This window comes from Thalassophryne amazonica, chromosome 4 (assembly GCF_902500255.1).
Source record: "Thalassophryne amazonica chromosome 4, fThaAma1.1, whole genome shotgun sequence".
NCBI classification, from domain to species: domain Eukaryota; kingdom Metazoa; phylum Chordata; class Actinopteri; order Batrachoidiformes; family Batrachoididae; genus Thalassophryne; species Thalassophryne amazonica.
This window is the reverse complement of record NC_047106.1, coordinates 72471124-72494242: the sequence shown is the minus strand read 5'-3', so window position 1 is coordinate 72494242 and position 23119 is coordinate 72471124. Positions and strand designations below refer to the sequence as shown.

The 23119-nt window shown below is 41.3% G+C and overlaps 1 protein-coding gene across 4 annotated transcripts in view; it reads left to right on the top strand.

Moving 5' to 3' along the window:
* Positions 1-17614, top strand: part of tdrd7b (tudor domain containing 7 b) — a 136199-nt gene extending 118585 nt beyond the window's left edge. For 3 of the 4 annotated variants that reach the window (XM_034168101.1, XM_034168104.1, XM_034168105.1), the window contains 4 exons: positions 3038-3258; positions 3446-3629; positions 9737-9897; positions 15862-16082. In XM_034168101.1, coding sequence (XP_034023992.1) covers positions 3038-3258; positions 3446-3629; positions 9737-9897; positions 15862-16082 — 787 coding nt within the window. Of the gene's footprint in view, positions 1-3037; positions 3259-3445; positions 3630-9736; positions 9898-15861 lie in introns of all 4 variants that reach the window. The other variant, XM_034168103.1, reaches the window with a different exon arrangement.
* The last annotated feature ends 5505 nt before the right edge of the window (positions 17615-23119 follow it).

Here is a 23119-nt window from a genome sequence, read left to right as displayed (position 1 = left end):
TTATGGACAGAATTTCTAGGTGCAGCCAGGGTGTAGAGGGGGTCTGGTTTGGGAACCACAGAATCTCGTCTCTGCTGTTTGCGGACGATGTGGTTCTGTTGGCTTCGTCAAATCAGGACCTTCAGCGTGCACTGGGGCGGTTTGCAGCCGAGTGTGAAGCGTCCGGGATGAAAATCAGCACCTCCAAATCCGAGGCCAAGGTTCTCGACCGGAAAAAGGTGCTTTGCCCTCTTCAGGTCGGTGGAGTGTCCTTGCCTCAAGTGGAGGAGTTTAAGTATCTCGGGGTCTTGTTCACGAGTGAGGGACGGATGGAGCGTGAGATTGATAGACGGATCGGTGCAGCATCTGCAGTGATGTGGTCGCTGTATCGGACCGTCGTGGTGAAGAGAGAGCTGAGAAGGGGGGCAAAGCTCTCGATTTACCGATCGAGCTACGTTCCGATCCTCACCTATGGTCATGAGATTTGGCTCATGACCGAAAGAACGAGATCGCGAGTACAAGCGGCCGAGATGAGTTTCCTCCGCAGGGTGGCTGGGCGCTCCCTTAGAGATAGGGTGAGGAGCTCAGTCACTCGGGAGGAGCTCGGAGTCGAGCCGCTGCTCCTCCACGTCGAAAGGAGTCAGTTGAGGTGGCTCGGGCATCTTTTCCGGATGCCCCCTGGACGCCTCGCTCGAGAGGTGTTCCAGGCACGTCCCACTGGGGGGAGGCCCCGGGGAAGACCCAGGACACACTGGAGGGACTACATCTCTCGGCTGGCTTGGGAACGCCTTGGGGTTCCCCCGGAGGAGCTGGAGGAGGTGTGTGTGGATCGGGAGGTCTGGGCGGCTTTGCTTGAGCAGCTGCCCCCGCGACCCGACTCCGGATAAAGCGGAAGAAAATGGATGGATGGATGGATGGATGGACATTTTGCAAGTGGTCGAAAAGCGGTTAATATGAAAAAAAAAAAAAAAAAAAAGTGGGATTCCAAATAAAAAGTGTGAGGTTTGTAAGGGAAAAAACTTAATAGTGCAGCAGAGCAAGATGAACGGGCATATACTCTCTAAATGCCATACCGAAGGCCCAGACACTTGAATTTTTTCTGACATAAAAAAAAACGAGAACAAAACAAATAAAAATAAATAAATAAAAAAAAATCAGGCTTTTTCTATTAAAATTCAGTTCAAATTTACAACCCCAATTCCAATGAAGTGTGGGACATTGTGTAAAATAAAATAAAAAAAGAATACAATGATTTGCAAATCCTCTTCAACCTATATTCAACAGAATACACCACAAAGACAAGATGTTTAATGTTCAAACTGATACTTTTTTTATTTTTGTGCAAATATTTGCTCATTTTGAAATGGATGCCCGCAACACATTTCAAAAAAGCTGGGACAGGGGCAGCAAAAGACTGGGAAAGTTGATGAATGCTCAAAGAACACCTGTTTGGAACATTCCACAGGTGAACAGGTTAATTGTAAACAGGTGAGTGTCATGATTGGGTATAAAAGGAGTATCCCAAAAAGGCTCAGCAGTTCACAAGCAAAGATGGGGAGAGGATCACCACTTTGTGAACAACTGTATGAAAAAATAGTCGAACAGTTTAACAACGTTTCTCAATGTTCAGTTGCAAGGAATTTAGGGATTCCATCATCTACAGTCCATAATATAATGAGAAGATTCAGAGAATCTGAAGAACTTTCTACACAAAAGCGCCAAGGCCGAAAACCAACATTGAATGCTCGTGACCTTCGATCCCTCAGGCGGCACTGTGTTAAAAATCAACATCATTGTGTAAAGGCTCTTACCGCGTGGGCTAAGGAACATGTCAGAAAACCATTGTCAGTTAACACAGTTCGTCACTACATCTACAAGTGCAAGTTAAAACTCTTCGAGGCCGACCGATAGTCCTCCTCCATAGCCTCCCCGAACTCCTCCCAGACCCGAGTTTTTGCCTCTGCGACCGGTTGAGACAAAACAATTTGCATAAGTGAAACAATTGACCGGCAAAATGAGGAAGTGACGGTGTGGCTTAAATACAAACTCAACTAATCAACAGGAGGAAATAAAGGAATACACAGAGATGAATAGAATGGACAACATGAAGTAAGTGGGAAAATAAAACCTGAACAAGAATTAGAAAACCAACATGTAAAGTACACAAAATGCGAAGAACGTGGAACTAATGAGAGTGTGAAACAACGGGTAAAATTGACAAGAAAGAACTAGACTGTAATCCGAACCAAAATAAGAACTGAACCGAGATCAACAACAGAATAAACAGACAAGCAATGACAAATAGGAACTTCAACAGAATATAAGAGGCATAGACATTGCCTATATAAGAGGCATAGACATTGCCTTGAGTTCCTGGAGTCCCCACTGTGTCCCTTACTAACTTGCAGGCAGATGTAATTGCCTTTACCTCATTGCCGAATAATATCCTAGAATGTTCCCTGTCCCCATCTATTTCTTTATGGTTGAAAGCTCTTGTGTTTTTCTTAAAACTTGAAAAAAAATCAAGTTTAGTCATAGAGGGAGGGCTGATGGGTTTCTAAAAGTGTGGCAACAATGTATTTCCTATCTTAGATCCTTGAAAAATATTGGACCTTATTGAAATGATGATGATTTTGTTTTTTTTAAATGTAATTTAATTGTTATTATTTTGGAGGGCCTATACTTGGTATATTGGTGTTAGATATTTGTGAAGGTTCGGGTTGTGGTACATTTACCTACTTGATTGCACCTTCATTAGATTTGTAATTTGTAAGTGATGTGCTGGTGTTTTTTTTTTGTCCTTTGACAAAAAAAAAGATAAATAAATGTTTTAAAAAAAATTCAAACATGTTAAAAGCTCAAGGGTGCACAAACTTTTTCAAATCAGTGTATATATAAAAACGACAGAGCATTATGTTCCAGAACATGAAGGAATGACTGCATAGATTAAGTTTACTTCCAAAACATTGCTACTTTGTTTTCAGCTCTACTGAAAATCTTATATTTTTAAATTCCATAATCACTCAGACTGGACTATCTGGTTAATTTAATTTCAAAGTTCCACCAAGAGCTCGACGCCTGCTTCCTCCTCTAAAATATCTAGTCCCAGTGACTCAACTGATGGGAGTCCAACGTCAACCTTTGCCCCAGCCAAGACCAAGGGCAGAATGACACAGTCAGGTTCAGTATCCAGAAGAGGAGAAAACCCAGCGAGCGGTAGCCCACCACAGACACTGTCATCTCTCCAACTGCCCCCGTTGCTACAGCTGCCCGCTGCAGGTAAACACAACAGTATGAATTCTGAATAAAATTGAGAAACTTTTCATATTTGACTTTGTTGCAGCATGGTGACAGGTTTTCTATGTCAAACTGTAGTTTCAATAAGTGTTATCTTTTGGGCTGAATTTTCAGCTGTGGTCTACACTCGACAGTCAGATTTGAGGATTATTATGTCATAATTTTTCAGGAAGCACCATGGATGTGTACGTGTCTGTGGCGTGCCATCCGGGACATTTTGTGCTGCAGCCATGGACAGATATATACAAACTGGCGACACTGATGGGAGACATGGTTCTTTACTACAACAAAACCGAAGCACAACCACTGAACATCGAAAAGACACAAATTTATGCTGCTAAAGTGGAGAACAAGTAAGTAAAATGGTGATTTAATTTTATTTCACATTATTCTAAACCTTTTTTAAAAATAGTTAATATGGACAATGCTACTGATGGCTGATGTGATTTAAAAAAAATGCAGAAATATGTCACCTTTCTGTCATTTTTGTGGATTTAAAAAAAAAGGCACCAAACATTTTACAGATGCTGAAATCTCTCCTTTTGTTATTCTGAGTATCAGGAAAGTACTGTGTTGCGAGAATTTATTTTTTTTACTTGTAGCTTCTCGCCTGTGCAGGAAGTGGTGCTGCATCTCTTTGATTTTAGCTGACATCAGCTGCTTGTTTCCATCATCTGTCTGATTTTCAGGAAATATTCAGTTTTTAGTATTAATCTGCGCGTAGTGTTAGCAACTGCTGAAATAGAAACAAAGCAGAGGTGTTCTGCAGAAATGTTACAAATATCAACTGTATTTTTCTGACTGTTAATCCTGTATCTGTTAAAAGCTGAATACACACAGGTCCTGTCTATACACACACACACTCATCTTCAACCGCTTATCTGAGATCGAGTCGCGGGGGCCTGGAGCCCATCCCAACAGTCATCGGGATACATGAACATTTCCAAGTCACTGACTATGTCACAAAGCAAATTGTCACAGAAAAACACGTGGAGGAATTATTTCTTTATCTCGATCAGCTTGCAGCAGTTATGGATTTTTATCAGTGCAGCATTTACAGATTTTAGTGATATGAATGTCAGCGCTTCAATGGATGGTATTCATATGAACAGGTTTTATTTAGAATCACATAGTTTCATTTTGGACATTTATTATTCATTGATTAATGTAAAATATGAAACTCTTATTCATATACACTACTTTTTTGATCCCATTTCTAACAACAAAACTGTTGTTTGTTAGTGTTGTACTCTGTAATTGTGATTGTCACTGAGTTTGTAAAATGCCTATAGCAAAGCGTTCTTTTTTTTACGACATTGTGCAAGTTTTATAAGTCCACGGACACTGATCTGTATAACAGATACAAATCAGTGTCCTCAGATCTGAGGAAGTCAGCAGAGAAAAATGCCAGGATACAGTGGTCCCACGATGAGGCAGAGGTCTTGAAATGGAAAGCAGGTTTGAATTATGGTTTTGCTTTATAAATAAAATTATTCCAGAGAGAATAACTACATAAATGTAAACTCTTAAAATGTACAAAGTGATATATAACACATATCTGTTAATTTTAAAATAATGCACTAATTCTGAAGATTTGATCATTAACACACAGATGCCCAAAGGGATTTATGGGTAACTAAGCCTCCGCTCATACTGATTGGTTGATTCATTTATTCTATGTAAAAACCAACACAAGGGAATTAATGTAACGTGTTGATGTTTACAAATAAATGTGCTTTTGTAAAATATGTCATTTTTTTCATTTGTATAAAAAAAGAAAGAAATTTTCAAGATCCTGCTAGACAGCACCTAAGCGCACGCATGATGACATCACAACTCTATCCGGTTAGGGAGACAAGGTTTCTTTCAATAACAAAAACTGTCAAAAAACTTTCTCGTGTGTGGTTGGAGTTGTGTGGCGATAGGAATTGCCTTTTGAATGGTTGAATAACGATGTCAGTTGCACAAAGAAATCAAATAATAGTGAAAACATGTTCAGTGCGGTGTCATAACGCATCAATCAGTCGCTCCGTGAGGTGTCATAACATCCGACCGGTTAGCGGCTCGGTGCAGTGTTATAACAGATCAATCAGTCGCTCCATGAGGCGTCATAACATCAAGCCTGGTTCACATGGTAAGATAATTAGGCCAATATCGGACCCGATATTCCCCTTCCGGCAATCTTAAGGATGCCCCGACAATCGTGATGATGCTAAATAGAATCTTATCAGATATTCCTGCCGTGTGTGGTTTGTAAGAGCGCTCTGATCTGCTCAGAAGGACGTGAAGAGCTAATTGTGACATGCAGCCAATCAGAAAGCGAGGTGTTTGACCTGGGAATGTTCGTGTGTGAAATCTGTTTGTGTGTGTTGTCAGGCCCGGCGCCAGAAAAAAAATATTAAGGGGGCGATGAGTTTATCACAGGTGCGCACCGGAGGGTACCTGCCTCTGAGCATGCGTAATGAATTGGGTGCGCTCCTAGAAAGCTCGTGTATTTAGGCTACACCGTTGTAAGAGACTGACTAAGAGTAAAGAGTGATGACAGTATTTTTTAATTATTATTTGAACGTATAGACCCTCGGTCAAGTGATCTCCTGCATACCACAAAACCAAACCAACAACTGATCTGAGAAACGACATGAGACAGTAGATTAACCCCACTTACAGCCCTCCATCACAAGCACAAACACAGCGCAATTGGGCATGACAGTCACACAACGGGTCAAAGATAAACCTTTCATGTAGATATACAGTGGTCCCTCATTTATTGCGGGAGTTACGTTCTAAAAATAGCCCGCAATAGGCGAAATCCGCGAAGTAGTCAGCGTTATTTTTTACAGTTGTTATAGACGTTTTAAGGCTGTAAAACCCCTCACTACACACTTTATACACTTTTCTCAAACAGGCATTAACATTTTCTCACTTTTCTCTCGTGTGTAAACACTCTCAAAGTTCAAACCTTAGTAGAAAAATAAGACCAACCTGTTTTCAGGTCCAAACATTTGTTTGAGAAATAAAAATAGAACGTTTTCCTATAAATAATTATGATGGCTTTTAGAACTAACGAATTTAACTTTAACAATCAACCTACGAGGTTGGACACATAAGAAATTATTAATAGTGACTGACCAGTATTTCACAGTTCCTCTGATCGCGCCTCTTCATCGTGGCGCCGCACCGTCGCGCCTTTTTACACTCACACCTCGCTGCAGGTGTCATTTTCCAAGTGAAGAACACAGTTATGGGTAGTTGTTGGCGCTCTTTTTTCTTCTGGGTGAGAAGATTCTTATAAACAGACACGCAGATCTCAATGCATGTACTCTCCCTTCACGGTGCCGCAACAGGTGTCCCGTCATCTTGACAGAACACCGGCCTGTTGTGTGGGCCGCTGAAGAGGAGGTACTGCTGGCCCACCACCACTAGAGGGCGCCCCGCCTGGAGTGCGGGCTCCAGGCACCAGAGGGCGCTGCCGCCTCACAGGAGCAGCCAGGACGACAGCTGTCATCCATCACTAGAGACAGCTGATCCCAATCAATACGGAGGTATATCAGCAGGACGGCATCTCCACCTCATTTGCCGAGATATCGCCATACCTAAGAGGTAACGACTCTCAGCCGTTCGTGAGTATTGTTCTGTACGTGTTTTTGCAGGAGTACCTGGTTAATCTCTGGACCGCAGGAGCTAGTGACTGGGAGCTAGGACTGCACTCCTTTTCCCCCTGAGAGATAACTGCTTACTCTGCACATTCTTGATTGTTGTTGACGAGAGGTGGAGGTGGACTCTCCACCCTCCGTGTTGCTGGGTGCAGCCGCATCCACACCTGACTGTTTCTGTTTCCTGCCAGCAGTACCGGATCCGGCGAGCGGAGGCAGTGGCCACCTGGGAATTCGGGACTTGGCGGCTCCAGTATCCCCGGGGTCCGGTGGCGGAGGAGATCGGGTTGGTTCCGGTTCGACTTGGACAGACGTCTCCTATCGTCGAGCCTGCCCACACGACACCTTTGAATTAGACTTAATCTCTCTATTGTTATCAGTTGTATTTGTTGTGCCCTTTTTTCACAACAGTAAAAACAGTGTTATTTGATTCCTCCATTGTCCGTTCATTGTTGCCCCCTGTTGTGGGTCCGTGTTCCTACACTTTCCCAACACCGGCCTGCTTGATGAGGACGCAGAGCACAATGCGCTGTAAAAAAACAAAACAAAAAAAAAAAACAAAGCATGCAAAATTGGACTAAAAAAATCTGTGAAACTGTGAGGCGCTATATTTTCCAGTATTTCTTTTTCTTTCTTTTTTATTTTTATTTTTGATAACACTCACATCCGAGGGGGGCGAGGTTGATGACATGAGGGGGCGTCGCCCCCAAACGCCCCCTCGTGGCGCCGGATCCGTGTGTTGTTTTTACCGTGTGGCTGACACCACACACTGTACAGCTAAACCTGTCAAATCTATGATTTTTTTATCTCCATGTGTGGGGTCTCAGGTTTTGGAAACCTACAGATAATTTATAATCCTGTGGGCGACAACACTGTGATATAACCGGTCACCAGTAGATGGCAGTGTTCTATGCATTTTGACGCCGGTTATATCACACAGCCTGAATCACAATTTAACAGACTTTTCGGCTTTTGGAGAAGCAACCTGGGCTTCTTCTGTCATTTTTACATAAATCAAACACAATAACGTCTATAAACCCAGTGAATATATTCATGAGAGTTTTAGGCACAATACACAGAGTTTAATGCTGTTGTCCGTGTGGAGCCTGATCAGAGCATCTCAAATGCATTTCTTCTGTCGTGAATACCAATAATGCACTGGGCACAGCTGCATGTCCACACTAAAACCTTCAAAATTAGTGCATTACTTTGAAACTAAAACATATATCTGATATTTTCACTTTATAAAACTTCAGATGTGACGTTAACTTAAATAACTTGTCCGAAATTAGTTTGGGATGACTTAGTCATTAGTATGGGGTCAAAAGAAATGAGTTTTTTCTTTTCTGTGACCACTTCTCCTTTGCCTGCAGAGGATAGAGCGGTTTCTTCTGGAACCAACTCTTCTCTGTTTGTAGAGGATAGAACTGCGCATCTACTACAAAAAGATACATCTGCAAAAATGTTAGCGGTCTAAAAATTATCAGACCAAAACTTACCAGAAGATAATTGGTCCAATGATGGTTTTCAAAGTTATCTGAAAAGCTAATCCGATAATGAAAACATTATCTTTGATAATTAGCGGTTAGCAGATTAACGGAACTGTGCCCACCATTGGACATCGCATACTTTAAGAGCCATCAAGTTTTTAAAAGAAGAATTTGCGGCATGTCTGTGTCACGCAGCGGCGTTGGAGAGAGGGAAGATGGCGAGAAACACAGTTTGAAAAAGTTTAATAAGGACAAAAATCTGTTGAATTGGCGCTGGGTTGAATTTAAAGTTTGTCATCATGAACGCACATAAAAGAAACTGAAAAAGCTCACTGCATCTTGTGCCCTCAAAACCACGGTAAGAATTTTTTTTTATCTCTGGAAAATAAACATTGTGCTGTTCAACAGGATTTCAGACCAGATTAGGTGACTTTTTTAAATTAATGTAGACTTTCTTTAATTGCAAAAAAAAAAAGACATTGTGGCTTTGAATGGATTTACAGGAATTTACACAAGGATATAAGTGACATTTTTACTATAACATATGTTATTAATATTTTACCAGGATTTTCAAAATAAGCTTTAGCTGTGGCTTTTGCAATGCTTTCACAGTCTTTTCAGTCTTCATGAATTTCATGTATTTTAATTGTTCTGAGTTAATGCATAATTTGGTTTACAGTTAAAAGGAAAATCATTCCAGGTCCTACTTCCATGTCATATTCTGTTATTTCAACATTATCATTGACAGTTCAAATTAAAGGTTGAATCTAAGATCATTTAAATATGCACTTCTTTTGAGATTTTTTTCTTCCAGGAGATACTGAAAATGTATCATTAGATACAAAATTAATTTGGTTTCTGGGGCCCAGGCACCCCCCATTCATAGCCCTGCTAAACAGTTGATGAATTTAGAAAAAACATTTTTCATTTTTTAGTGTTAGAGCCAAGTGTTATCTTTACACAGTGTTCTAGACAAATGTATGTCTCACATTCAGAAATTATGAATTGTGAGGTCGTCCTGAATATTTTGATATGCAACTCACGGGCATTATACTATATGCAAATACCTTTAAAGGGGAATTACTGAAGGGCTGGTATATAAAATGACATGGACATGCTGGAGAAATCATGGCCAAACGGAAGCATGATTAGTTCTGAGACAGAGGTTTTCAAGAGAACGTGGAATTTAGTTAGTAATGAACATCAACCTATAATCAATCGTGATGATGTTTGTAATGTGGTGTCTGTTTTCTCTTAATATGGGGATGATGAAAGCAGATGTGTTAATTCTTCTTCTTCTTCTTGATTGTGTCTCAGCTGGTATCGTGTCTTGGTAAAGGGAGTACTGACCAATGGGCTGGTGTCCGTCTATGAGTTGGACTACGGTAAACACGAGTTGGTTACCTGCACCCAGCTGAGGCCTTTGGTTAATCAGTTCAGACAGCTGCCATTCCAGGCAATTACTGCTCAGCTGGCTGGTAAGTGGATCTAATGTTCGCACAAAGCTGTGTTACATTTGAAGTCCAAACTCCACAACGTGCAGATCGTCTGTTGTTTATTGTGTGAGCATGACTCTGCGTAATTTAGTTTAAATCCATTAATGGCATTCAGGACAGTAATTGCACCTGCATGGAGGAAAATATCAGTTGATCCCAAACAAAAATGATGTATAAATGCTAAATGAAATATAAAATGCTGTAAAATACAGAGAAAAAACATTCATTAGCTCCTTTCACACTTGAGCTAAAATACATATCCTGTGATGATATGATGGATTATTTCCAATTTCCCCTGGGATTAATAAAGTATTCTGATTCTGAATATCCTCCTCATGGCTGCTTCTTCCACCATGCATGGGTGTGCTATATGTGGATATCAAACATCATAATGCATTAACTCTCTTCAGTACATCTTGGTACAGTACATCCATGTGGACCTCAAGGGTATTGTTTCCTTTATTGTAAAAGTCACCATTATTTTTTTAGCGTATACATTGCAGGTTTGTTTTTTTACGTGTTTGGCTGGTTCTGTGACTTTTATTTCAAGAAAGCGTGCATGTCAAAAATATACTGTATTATCATCTACATGTGTGACAAGCTGCTCCTCTGTACTGAGCTGAATAAGGTACTGGCTTATACACACTTCAGAGTAGGAGGTGGTGACAGTGCACCACTAAGCTGGATGCTAGCAGCCATAAAACAGTAAGAATTATGAGGAGGATGACTTTAGAAAATATACTGCATCTTAGCAAAATTAATAAATTATGCTCTAAGACTGAAGGACCATGCTTTTGAATAAATATAGGGAATGATCTCCATACTACTTAGCACTCCACTTATTTGCACTTTGTGGGACAGCCAGAGGACATTGAGGATGGCTAGGCTAAGGTGAGCCAAACTATAATGTTTTAAGAATGTATCTATATGTTAAAAGCCAAGTGGCCTCTGTGTACATGTGCATAAAAATCCAGTAAGGTATATCTTCTATTATACATTCCAAATCTAAGGTGGAACTCTACTAGTATATACTAAAGTACTTCTAAATATTACAAAAACAGTTAAAAGAGGAAAGAAAGAAGAAGGGACAGAGCCACCTAGGTGCCTGGTCTTGAGAACCAGGAATGGTAGGTTACAGAAAAAATACATCAATATTTAGTAGATAATCCTTTTGCAGAAATAACAGCCTCTAAACACTTCTGATAGCTTCCAATGAGACTCTGGATTCTGGTTGATTCTTCTTTACAAAACATCACAGGTTTGTTGGTTTCTGAGCATGGACAGCCCGCTTAAAATCACACCACAAATTTTCAATAATATTCAGGTCTGGGGACTGAGATGGCCATTTCAGAACATTGTACTTGTTCCTCTGCATGAATGCCTTAGTAGATTTTGAGCAGTGTTTAGGGTCATTGTCTTGTTGAAAGATCCAGTCCCGGCGCAACTTCAACTTTGTCACTGATTCATGAACATTGTTCTCAAGAATCTGCTAATATTGACTGGAATCCATGTGACCTTCAATTTTAACAAGATTCCCAGTACCTGCACTGGCCACACAGCCCCACAGCATGATGGAACCACCTCCAAATTTTACTGTAGGTAGCAAGTGTTTTTCTTGGAATGCTGTGTTCTTTTTCAGCCATGCATACCACCCCTTGTTATGTAGTTTCATCAGTCCACAGCACCTTATTCCAAAATGAAGCTGGCTTGTCCAAATGTGCTTTAGCATACCTCAAGCGACTCTGTTTGTGCGTGTACACAGAAAAGGCTTCCTCTACATTAGAGCATCTCCTTGTGCAAAATGTGCTGTATAGTTGAACGGTGCACAGAGACACTATCTGCAGGAAGATCATGTTGTAGGTCTTTGAAGCAGTTCTGTGGTTTGGCTATGACTGTTCTCACCATCCTTCCCTTCAGCTTATCTGAGATTTTTCTTGGCCTGCCACTTCGGGCCATAACTAGTACTGTACGTGTGGTCTTCCATTTCCTCACCATGTTCCTCACAGTGGAAACTGACAGGTGAAATCTCTGAGATAGCTTTTTCAGGGCTGTGAAAACCTCTATACATTTTGACCCAAAATGCATAGAACACAAAGATTTTTTTAAGCAGAGGTGATGGTAGGACTTAAAAATAGTAGGAAATATACTACAAGCATTTATCACACGTGACGTAAGAGTGGCAGGAATGTCAGTTTAGATACCTCACTCTTAAGCCGCGTTCACACTGGGCGACGTGACGCCACAAATTCGTGTCGGTGTGCTCTGCTTTCACTGCGAAAATTCGCCCCAGTGCGTCATCAAATAGGAGGAGCTTCCAATCTGCTCGCCGGCTCCGGTTGTCAGTCAAGTTAACATGGCGCCTTGATTACACAGAGCAACTTGCTGTGCTCTTAATTGTTGTGGAAAGCTGACAAACATCGCCAGCAGCGCCGTGCCTGGGTTCACAACATCCTCATGAGACGTTCCCAATTCGGGGAGTATCATTATTTGCTGCAGGAGCTGCGTCTGGATGACAGCCACTTTCAGTGGTCCTTCCGCCTCTGTAGGACCCAGTTTGAGGACCTCCTGTCCTGTTCACGCGCGCACATGTAAACAATAAAAAAAAAACCTGTCCGCTGCCGCTGCTGCGGTGCTGCTGCTCGCTCTCTGTCATAATTGTGTTTATAAACCAGTCACCATTTGTTTTATTATACATCTGTGTAGTTAATAAATAAAATAATCTTCACTCATACAATTCACTCACACGCGCATATGAAAAAAAAAAAACTGTCCGCTGCTCCAGGGCTGTTGCTCGCTCTTCCCCCAAAAACTGTCATAATTGTGAAATAAAGGACAAAAGGGACATAAGTCCTGCTCACAGGCTGGCTACCAGAGACAGGACATGTTCACATCCAACTCAGTCAAACTCCAGACATCTCCATATCACTACATATCCAGTCCCTGATTGGTCATCACAGCGCGACAAGATGCAAAAGTTCAGATTTTTCAACTTGGGCAGGAGGCGACGCAACATATTTGAACACCTACCAACCAGCAAGAATTTCGGCTCTCACAGACCTGTCAGTTTTTCTTTAAGAAGCCCTCTTATTCTGCACTCTTTACCTGTATTAATTGCACCTGTTTGACCTTGTTACCTGTATAAAAGACACCTGTTCACACACTCAATCAATCACACTCCAACCTATCCACCATAGCCAAGACCAAAGAGCTGTCTAAGGACACCAGGGAAAAAACTGTAGACCTGCACAAGGCTGGGATGGACTACAGGAGAACAGGCAAGCAGCTTGGTAGAAGACCAACAACTGTTATGATTATTTATTAGAAAGTGGAAGAAACACAAGATGACTGTCAATGTCCCTCGGTCTAGGATTCCATGCAAGATGTCAGTTTGTGGGGTAAGGATGATTCTGAGAAAGCTCAGAACTACACAGGAGGACCTGGTCGATGACCTGAAGAGAGCTGGGATCACAGTCACAAAGATTACATTAGTAACACATGATGCTGTCATGGTTTAAAATCCTGCAGGGCAGCAAGGTCCCCCTGCTCAAGCCAGCACATGTCCAGGCCTGTTTGAAGTTCACCAGTGACCATCTGGATGATCCAGAGGAGGCACGGGAGAAGGTCATGTGGTCAGATGAGACCAGAATAGAGCTTTTTGGAATCAACTCCACTTACCATGTTTAGAGGATGAGAACAACCCCAAGAAAACTATCCCAACCATGAAGCATGGGGGTGGAAACATCATACTCTGGGGGTGCTCTTCTGCAAAGGGGACAGCACAACTGCACCATATTGAAGGGAGGATGGATGGGGTCATGTATTGCAAGATTTTGGCAAACAACCTTCTTCCCTCAGTAAGAGCATTGAAGATGGGTCATGGCTGGGTCTTCCAGCATGACAATGACCCCAAACACACAGCCAGGGCAACTAAGGATGGTCTCCGTAAGAAGCATTTCAAGGTCCTGGAGGGACCTGGCCAGTCTCCAGACCTGAACTCAATAGAAAATCTTTGGAGGGAGCTGAAACCCCAAACCTGAAAGATTTGGAGAAGATCTGTATGGAGGAGTGGACCAAAATCTCTGCTGCAGTGTGCAAACCTGGTGAAAAAGTACAGGAAACATTTGACCTCTGTAAATGCAAACAAAGGCTGCTGTACCAAATATTAACATTGATTTTCACAGGTGTTCAAATACTTATTTGCAGCAGTAACATACAAATAAATTATTAAAAAATCATACATTGTGATTTCCAGATTATTTTTTTTAATTTAGATTATGTCTCTCACAGTGGACATGCACCTAAGATGAAAATTTCAGACCCCTCCATGATTTCTAAGTGGGAGAACTTGCAAAACTGCAGGGTGTTCAAATACTTATTTTCCTCACTGTGTATATATATATATATATATATATATATATATATATATATATATATATATATATATATATATATATATATATATAATCACTAAACGTCTCATAAAAATATTTTAATTTGTGGTCCGAGCGAACCCCAGGTTAACAGACTGCAAAACCCAAGATTATAAATATTAGTTTATTTTTTTCCCCACACACAGATGCCAGAATGTATAAAGTCCATGTTCATAAGTTGCATTTGTAAATTTTGTGATTTGTGATGCTTAACACAGGACATTGCAGTATGGTGTCTTAGTGGTTAGCACTGTTTCCTCACAGCATGAAGGTCCCGACTTTACTTCTGACCTGGTCCTTTCTGTGTGGAGTTTGCATGTTCTCCCCGTGTCTGCGTGGGTTTCCTCCGGGCACTCTGGTTTCCTCCCGCAATCAAAACATGCTTATTTAGGCTCTGTTCCTTTCTCTTCCCCTGACCAATGCAGCGTCTCTACATCTGGAGTTGGTCCCTGGGTGCCGGACTGTGGCTGCCCACTGCTCCTAGTGGTTGGATTGTGTCTAACTGTAATTAGGATGGGTTAAATTGTATGTATGTACAATGACAATAAAGGCTCTTCTTCATCTTTTTGGCCCTAAGGGGTGTTGACCAAGTGGTTAGTGCACTTAGTCTCAGCGCAGAAGGTTCCCGGTTCAAACTCTGCCCCTGCCACATTTCTGCATGCAATGTTGAGTTGCGTTAGGAAGGGCATCCGGTGTAAAACTTGTGCCAAATCAGCATGCAGGTCCACGTTGGAGCTGCTGTGGCGACCACGAATGAAAACAAGGGAGCAGCTGAAGGGACTTACTAGCTATTGGCCCTGAGGTCTGAGAGTGCCAATACTATGATTATTATTCATTTATATATTAAATAAATAATTTTATACTCTTCTGTATAAAATATATTTTAATAAGCTCTGACACTGCACTAAAGCCCAATAATGTCCCAACATTAGAATATTGTTACATACAATAGTATTAATATTCATAATTAGCGTCATCAAAGAAGATCTTAATAAATATATAAATAGATTTTGAGACACAAAATTCCTGAATAGGTATAAAACAGACCAAACCAGTGTTGTGGTCCATAAATGAATGGATTAGTTGTTTCTGCCAGTTGTACTGATGAAACATTATATCACTCTGTTGTCTCTGCTGCCATCTGTTGGACGAATAGTGTTAGAGCCAGAGATGATGTCGTAAGATTATGACGTCACTGTCATTGTAGTGACAATTTAAAGTTTGAAATTTAATGAATTACCTTTGAACTTCATCTTTCCAAATTGTGAAATAATACACTTCTGTGTTTCATCATGAATTACACAATTCTCTTTCTTTTCATATGTCATTTTAAAACACCAACTTAATTAGTCACTCATACGATGCCATTCTGAAGGCTTTTATAATCTGTTTAAAAAATATGTTTATTTTCTCTTTTTCTAATTGTAAATAATGGTGACATCATCTGACAGGTTATGAACTGATAAGATGGTGACATGACTGTGAATAACTGACCGCTTATTATGTTCACCTGCAGGAACAAAGCAGAAGCAGTGGTCTGAGGAAGCTTCCATTGTCTTCAGGAACCATGTGGAGAAAAAACCTCTTGTGGCCCAGCTGGAGAACATACAGGAAGCCACTCACTCGTGGGACAGGAAGATGACCGTCTTCCTGGCTGACACCTCACAGGAAGACAAGGACATCTGGATGCATGATATTATGGCTGAGTTTGCTGATGAGCTCAGCAGTGAGTTGTAGAATAAAGACAGTACTCAACACTTCAGCTGTAGTGCTGTGTCGTTCGTAAATGAACGACACAATGTCGTTTGGCTCCCAGGTTTTTAAAACACAATGCTGTAGTTAAAACACCTGTCTGCGAGGGAAGGGCTATTGACCTTGGTCTCATGGGAGATGCTGTTTGTAGCACTAAGATGTTGAGTGAGGAATCTGATTTTCTGGTTTTGCGATTGTCCTGGATCAAGACGAAGATCCAGGCTTTCAATGACTTCCCAGACTCAGTTCACTTGTTTCAGCAGAGATATTCATGTCTCTGGGTTTGCGGCCTTTGAGATCGAGAGTTGGGAAGAGCTTAATGAGTCATAAGGTTGCAGGAGACAGGTGTCTGTCTATGCTGACACCTTTGCAGGAGAATGAAGGTCCAAGACTTTAGGGTCCTGGTGCTTCCTGCCTTTTGTGTAGTTCTGAGACTTGGGCACTAACAGTGACCTAAGGTCATGACTTGATGTTTGGTACTAGGTCTCTTCAGAGGATCCTTGGATACCATCTGAATGATTTTGTGGCCAAATAAGCAGTTACTTCAGGAGACTCAGATGAGGAGTATCACATATATTGTGAGCTACTAGCAGATGTCAGATATATGAAACGGGTCTTTGTGCAAAATTTGGTGGTTTTACTATAAAAATGCATAGTTATAGTGATATTTTTACACATATCTGTGACATGTGGGACTCTTTCTCGGGACATGGTCTAGCACACAGTTGCCTCGGTGTTGAGGAAAAGGCCAAGAGGATGACCACGTTTAACCTGGCTGCAGCAGAAAGATGGCTTCTTTCAGGAGGTGGGGATGGAGGAAGTCAAAACAACGAGCAGCTGCTTAGTAGCCAGCGTCTTATTTTCAGCATTCAGCGTGTCTAAATTCATTCACAGAGAGACCCAGTGAAAAGGACCCAGTGAACACTTATCTTTAGACATACAGTCACTGAACGAGAGAGCTGGAGAGAACGAAGGAGTAAGTCGAGTCGCTTTAGGAGTAAAACCAGGCTGGATTAATAATAATTTACTCCAGCTGTGTCTGTCCAGGCTGATGAATCAAAAATGTGTCAACAGTTGAAATTATTCTGAGCTGTAATAGAAGTCTCAGTGACAACATGACCTGCTGTGAAGGATCTGGGAGCCGTACTGAATGCGGATTGACGGCAGCCGGAAATCTAGCTGAGCAGGATGAGGGGCAGTGAGCCGACTCACCCAAAATGCGTAGCTCCTTCAGCGATTAGCGGCGAATGGGCTAATATGCAAGGTTTCATAAAGAGTTGCATCTGTTAAGTGAACAGTTTGTTGGCTGATTTTTCAGAAATGTTTTTTAATGTCCAATACTGCATGTATCGTTAGAGAATACTGTTCTGCAGAAATACTACAAATACTGTTTGATCACGCTGCTTGCAGGCTGCTGATGTCATGTTAAACTCTCACTGAAAACACAATATGTGCCAACAGTTCTGTGTGAAAATCTAAAATATCTCAAATAAAATCTAAAACCTTTTACTGCAAAATTTCACTGTGCACATGACATTTTTCTACATCTACACACTGCATGTATTTTCAGGGAAATGTCATTTTAGGGGCATATGGCAGTAGAAGAAATGTTTGTCAGGGCGGCAATAGCTCGGTTGGTAGAGCGAGCCGTCTTATGACTGAAGGGTCGGTGGTTCAAATCCGGCTCCCAACCAGTCAAAAATCTGCATATTGCTATCGTGTCCTTGGACAAGACACTTAACCCACTTTGCCTGTGTATGAATGAGGTGATGGTCAGAGGGGCTGTAGGTGCAGAATTGCAGCCACGCTTCTGCCCCAGGTGTGACTACACTAGTAGTTTAGCACCATAAATGTGCGAGTGACTGAATAATGCAACTTGAAAAGCGCTTGTCTTTACTATTAACAGGATCCCAGCAAGGACCATTTTAGTGTTGGGTAAATTATGTGTTCGTGGCTCATAGGCCCCTGGATCTGTGGCCCCCCGAAGCCATATGGTTTTATACCAGTAAAACATTCTTGGCAAGCCTTATATTAACTAATTTTAGGTGGTTTTAGATGCATTGAATGCAAGAATAATAAACAAAAAATATATTTATGTTGTAATATTTGTAAGATCAAAGTTCTTTTTTTGCATGTTTCTGTCAAAGTCCAAGTTACTCCATTAAATAACATTGAAAATGTTAAAAACACATACCAACCAGCAAGAATTCTGGCTCACACAGACCTGTTAATTTTTCTTTAAGAAGCCCTCTTATTCTGCACTCTTTACCTGACAATGACCCCAAACACACAGCCAGGGCAACTAAGGAGGGGCTCCGTAAGAAGCATTTCAAGGTCCTGGAGTGGCCTGGCCAGTCTCCAAACCTGAACTCAATAGAAAATCTTTATAGGGGGCTGAAACTCCAAACCTGAAAGATTTGGAGAAGATCTGTATGGAGGAGTGGACCAAAATCCCTGCTACAGTGTGTGAAAACCTGATGAAAACTACAGGAAACGTTTCTGTAAATGCAAATAAAGGCAACTGAACCAAATATTAACATTGATTTTCACAGGTGTTTGCACCTTTGCAGCAGTAACATACAAATATTAAAAAAATCATACATTGTGATTTCCGGATTTTTTTTTTTTTTTTAGATTATGTCTCTTACAGTGGACATGCACCTAAGATGAAAATTTCAGACCCCTCCATGATTTCTAAGTGGGAGAACTTGCAAAATCACAGGGTGTCGACCTAGGTCTTTCACCTTGACTTAGATTTTTCTCGGTTACCATATTTCATCCAAATTGGATCTAAAGTTTTGGGTTATATTGTGCTCACACATGGTGTAACAGCTGAAAGTGAAGGACACTTTATGGTTAGCAGAAAATAAATACTGCATCCTGTCATCAATTTGAGAACCTAGTTTTTCTTACTTTAACCTGTTTTTCTCAAATGATTTGTTTTGGCTCAGAAAGTCTGTGAACATTTTGGAAATTCTTAAACATGACACAAGTTTTGAGTTGCTGCTTTGGACTGGAGCTTACCTGTAAGACAGTAAAGCATATTTACAGCTGATGGTCAACTCTAAAAAGCACATAAAACGAATATCCAAAACAGTTTAAGATGAGTTTTGCACAGATAACTTTCTGTTGCTCTTCACGTGTGGACTGTGGTGGACAGACGAGCAGGTTGCCGAAGAGGTCTCATTGTCTCTGTCTTTAACCAAACACCTACACTAACAGGACCTCAGATGCCCACACTTACGTAGTTACCACGACAACAAGAATAGTGAGCATTCCTTCTCCGGTTGCTGGAGTGACAATAATGATAGGTTGTGGGAGGGTGGAAGAATTCCAGAATGACCATAAGAACGCAGGAGAGAGGCGTTTAGTGACCAACATGGGCTTAGTTATCCGCACACACACACACACCACTCCACGCTTGGTTCGTGTTTACGAACAGCTCTCAGATTCCACATGATATGTGTGTGCCTCCTCTGTGACCATAATTACACATACATGTGTGGCCAGTTCTATACGTATGTACACATGCTCCTGTTGCATGTGCAGCCATCCATGAACAGGAACTGAATTCACAAATGTATAAGATGCACATCAAAAAATATTTACCTCCATGAGTAATATACAGATACATCTCAAAGAATTTGAATATCATGAAAAAGTTCACTATTTTTGGTTAGTTACCTTATCTTCTGGAGTATACAATGCATCCAGAAAGTATTCACATTTTTTGCACATTTTGTTATGTTACAGTCTTATTCCAAAATGGAGTAAATTCATTTTTTTCCCCTTAAAATTCTACTCACAACACCCATAATGACAACATGAAAAAGTTTTGAAATTTTTGCAAATTTGTTAAAAACAAAAAATCTAAATGGGCTGCATTTATATAGCGCTTTTCCAATCTGCATCAGATGGTCAAAGCGCTTTACAATAATGCCTCACATTCACCCCAATGTAAGGGTGCTGCCATACAAGGTACTCACTACACACCTGGAGCAACCTCGCCCAAGGGCCCTTCGTGATTTTCCGGGCAGGCTGGGATTTGAACTGAGGATCCTCTGGTCTCAAGCCCAATGTTTAACCACTGGACTATCACCTCCCCAAACTAAGAAATCACATGCAAATAAGAATTCATAGACTTTCCTCAATACTTTGTTGATGCACCTTTGGCAGCAATTACAGCCTCAAGTCTTCTTGAATATGATGCCACAAGCTTGGTGCACCTATCTTTGAGCAGTGTTGTCCATTCATCTTTGCAGCACCTCTTAAGCTTCATCGGGTTGGATGGGGAGCGTCCGTGCACAGCCATTTTCAGATCTCTCCAGAGATGTTCAGTCAGACTCAGGTCTGGACTCTGCCTGGGCCACTCAAGGACATTCACAGATATGAATCATTATTTCCATATAAGCCACGTAACACAAGCCAGTCTCCCATGTTTGTAGACTGTTAATCCAGACAGGCCCCTCCCTATTGTGACGTCACTCACTTGACCTTCTTTTCGCCGACTGATGCTTGAAGTGGCCGCTCACAGTCATTTACTACTTTCATTGAATGCAGACCTTCCAAATAGTTATAAAATGCATCGATTCACAATGATTTGGGTGAATTTTCTGATTTTAAAGCATGTGTCTTTTAAGGTATTGCTGTGCACCTTCTTATTTTGTAGAGCTTGTTAATCTGTGTGTGCCGTCTTGTGCTCTGTGGTCTCAGAATGTAGGTTTGCTTGATGTGACTTGGGTTAAGAAGACATCAGCAGTCTGTAGGGCCCTTCTGTTTCATACTCAAACTTTGTGGAATAGTTTGCAACTCGATATTAGGACAGTTTCCCTTTGCCAATTTTTGATACAGATTGTCTATGTTTTTGGAACATAAATAAATATTGTATACCCAATCAGGACCTGAAATCGGGTGTATTCTATGGTAAAAGTAGCATTGTAGAACATTGTGAGCAATCTGGAAAGTTTCAAACATCTTTCAAACTTTTATGAAGGGATAAATTGTATTTGGCGTTGGATTTTAATTTGTTTTTATGTATTTTTAACCTTTTTTTTTTCATTTTATTCCTGCATTTTGATCTTTGATCAGAGAGAGGACTTTGAAATGTCTTGCCTAAAAGTACTATGTACTACATAATTCATGATTGTAAATTATTATTTCGGCTGCTCCCCATAGGGGTCACCAGAGCGGATCTGCCGTCTCTGTCTCTGCAACTTTCTGTCACAGCAGCCACTTGCATGTCCTCGCTCACCCCATCCATAAATCTGCTCTTTGTCCTCCCTCTTCTCCTCCTGCTTGGCAGCTTCATCCTCAGCATCCTTCTCCTGCTATACTCTGCGTTGCTCCTGTGCACATGTCCAAAACATCTCAGTATTGCCTTTCTCACTTTGTCCAGTATGTTAATTCCTGGTATGTTAATTATTTAAGTCTGTTCCATACCAGATGCACTATTTGTGTTGAGGTTGTGAAGCAGCTTCATTTTCATTTCGGTGTACATGTTGACAGGTTACACACGGTCACCAGTACATCCGCAGAGAGGCTTGTGATGTGGACCAAATACTTCATGTAATATGTGGAGGATGCACGTACATAAAACAACATGCAGACGTACGCACACATGCACACAGAGCTCTGTGATGGCAATGATTAAAAAATGTCCTTCAGTACCATTACATGATTATAAAAGAAAGCAGCACTGCTTTTAGGCTGAAAACAGTCATACAACACGCTGTCATCTTAAGTAAAGTCTCAAGTGCAGAGTAAAGCACAAAAGGCCATGCACAATGACAAACAGGAAGATGAATGGGTTGTGCAAACTACAAAAACACTTGCAAAATTTGTAACATGGTAATATGTGTTGTTAAGTGGCATAAATACATCTGACAGACTAAAGGCTGCAGCACAGTTGATAAAATAACCACTGCAAGACTGTTTGGACCACATTGGAAAGACCCACACTTTTGGATCCCATAAGTGTGTCCGTCTTCCTGCAAAGGCTTCAAATCACAGGTGGCCACTGCTGGACATGTTTGGTATATTTCTGGTTGCTGTGATCCATTTTTCATAGTGCTAGTGTTTCAGGTGCATTTATGGAAGAAGTGGTAAGGTTCAGCACAGACCAGGGGCCTCATATACAAAAGCTGCTTATGCACAAAAATGTGGCGTACGTCCTTCTCCATGCTAACGTTCAGCTGTGTCAAAAGTGAAATGACCATGGAAATGGGACAGCAATAGCTCAGTTGGTGGAGCGAGCTGTCTTATGACCGAAGGGTTGGCGGTTTGAATCAAAAATCTGTATGATACCATTGTGTTGGCATTGGGCAAAACTTAACCCACCTTGCATGTGTATGAATGAGGTGGTGGTTGGAGGGGCCATAGGTGCAGAATGGCAGCCACGCTTGTCAGTTTGCCCCAACGCAGCTGTACACGAGTAGCTTATCATCACCAATGTGTGTGAATGTGTGAGTGAATGAATAGTGCAACTTGTAAAGTGCTTTGGGTGTCTTGAAAAGTGCTCTATAAATCCAAGTCATTATTATTATTATTATTAAATGTGCGGTGTGCCATGCAAAAATCCTGGCTACCGTACACACGTTTCTAAAGCTATTGGTCCACTGCCAACACGTAGAGGTGATGCTGGGAACTGTTAATAGTGTGAAAACATGAAGTCATCAGAGTAATGTGCACACCAAAGACACACTTAAGAACAACTGACATACCCACGTGTTTGCAGTTGTATGGGTGGATATACAACACCCCAGTTCCAATGAAGTTGGGACGTTGTGTAAAATGTAAATAAAACAGAATACAATGATTTGCAATTACTCTTCAACAGTGGCGGTCCTAGAGTGATTTACTCCCCGGGCCAAACCCCCTGCGTGCCCCCCCCCCCCCCCGCGCGCACACTAACATGGCCACCACCTCCACCCCACCACCCATGAAAACACTAACTTCGTCCAGAACACCCACAATCCCACAAATTAACTCACAACAGAACAAATTTCCGGTTTTAATGACTACTG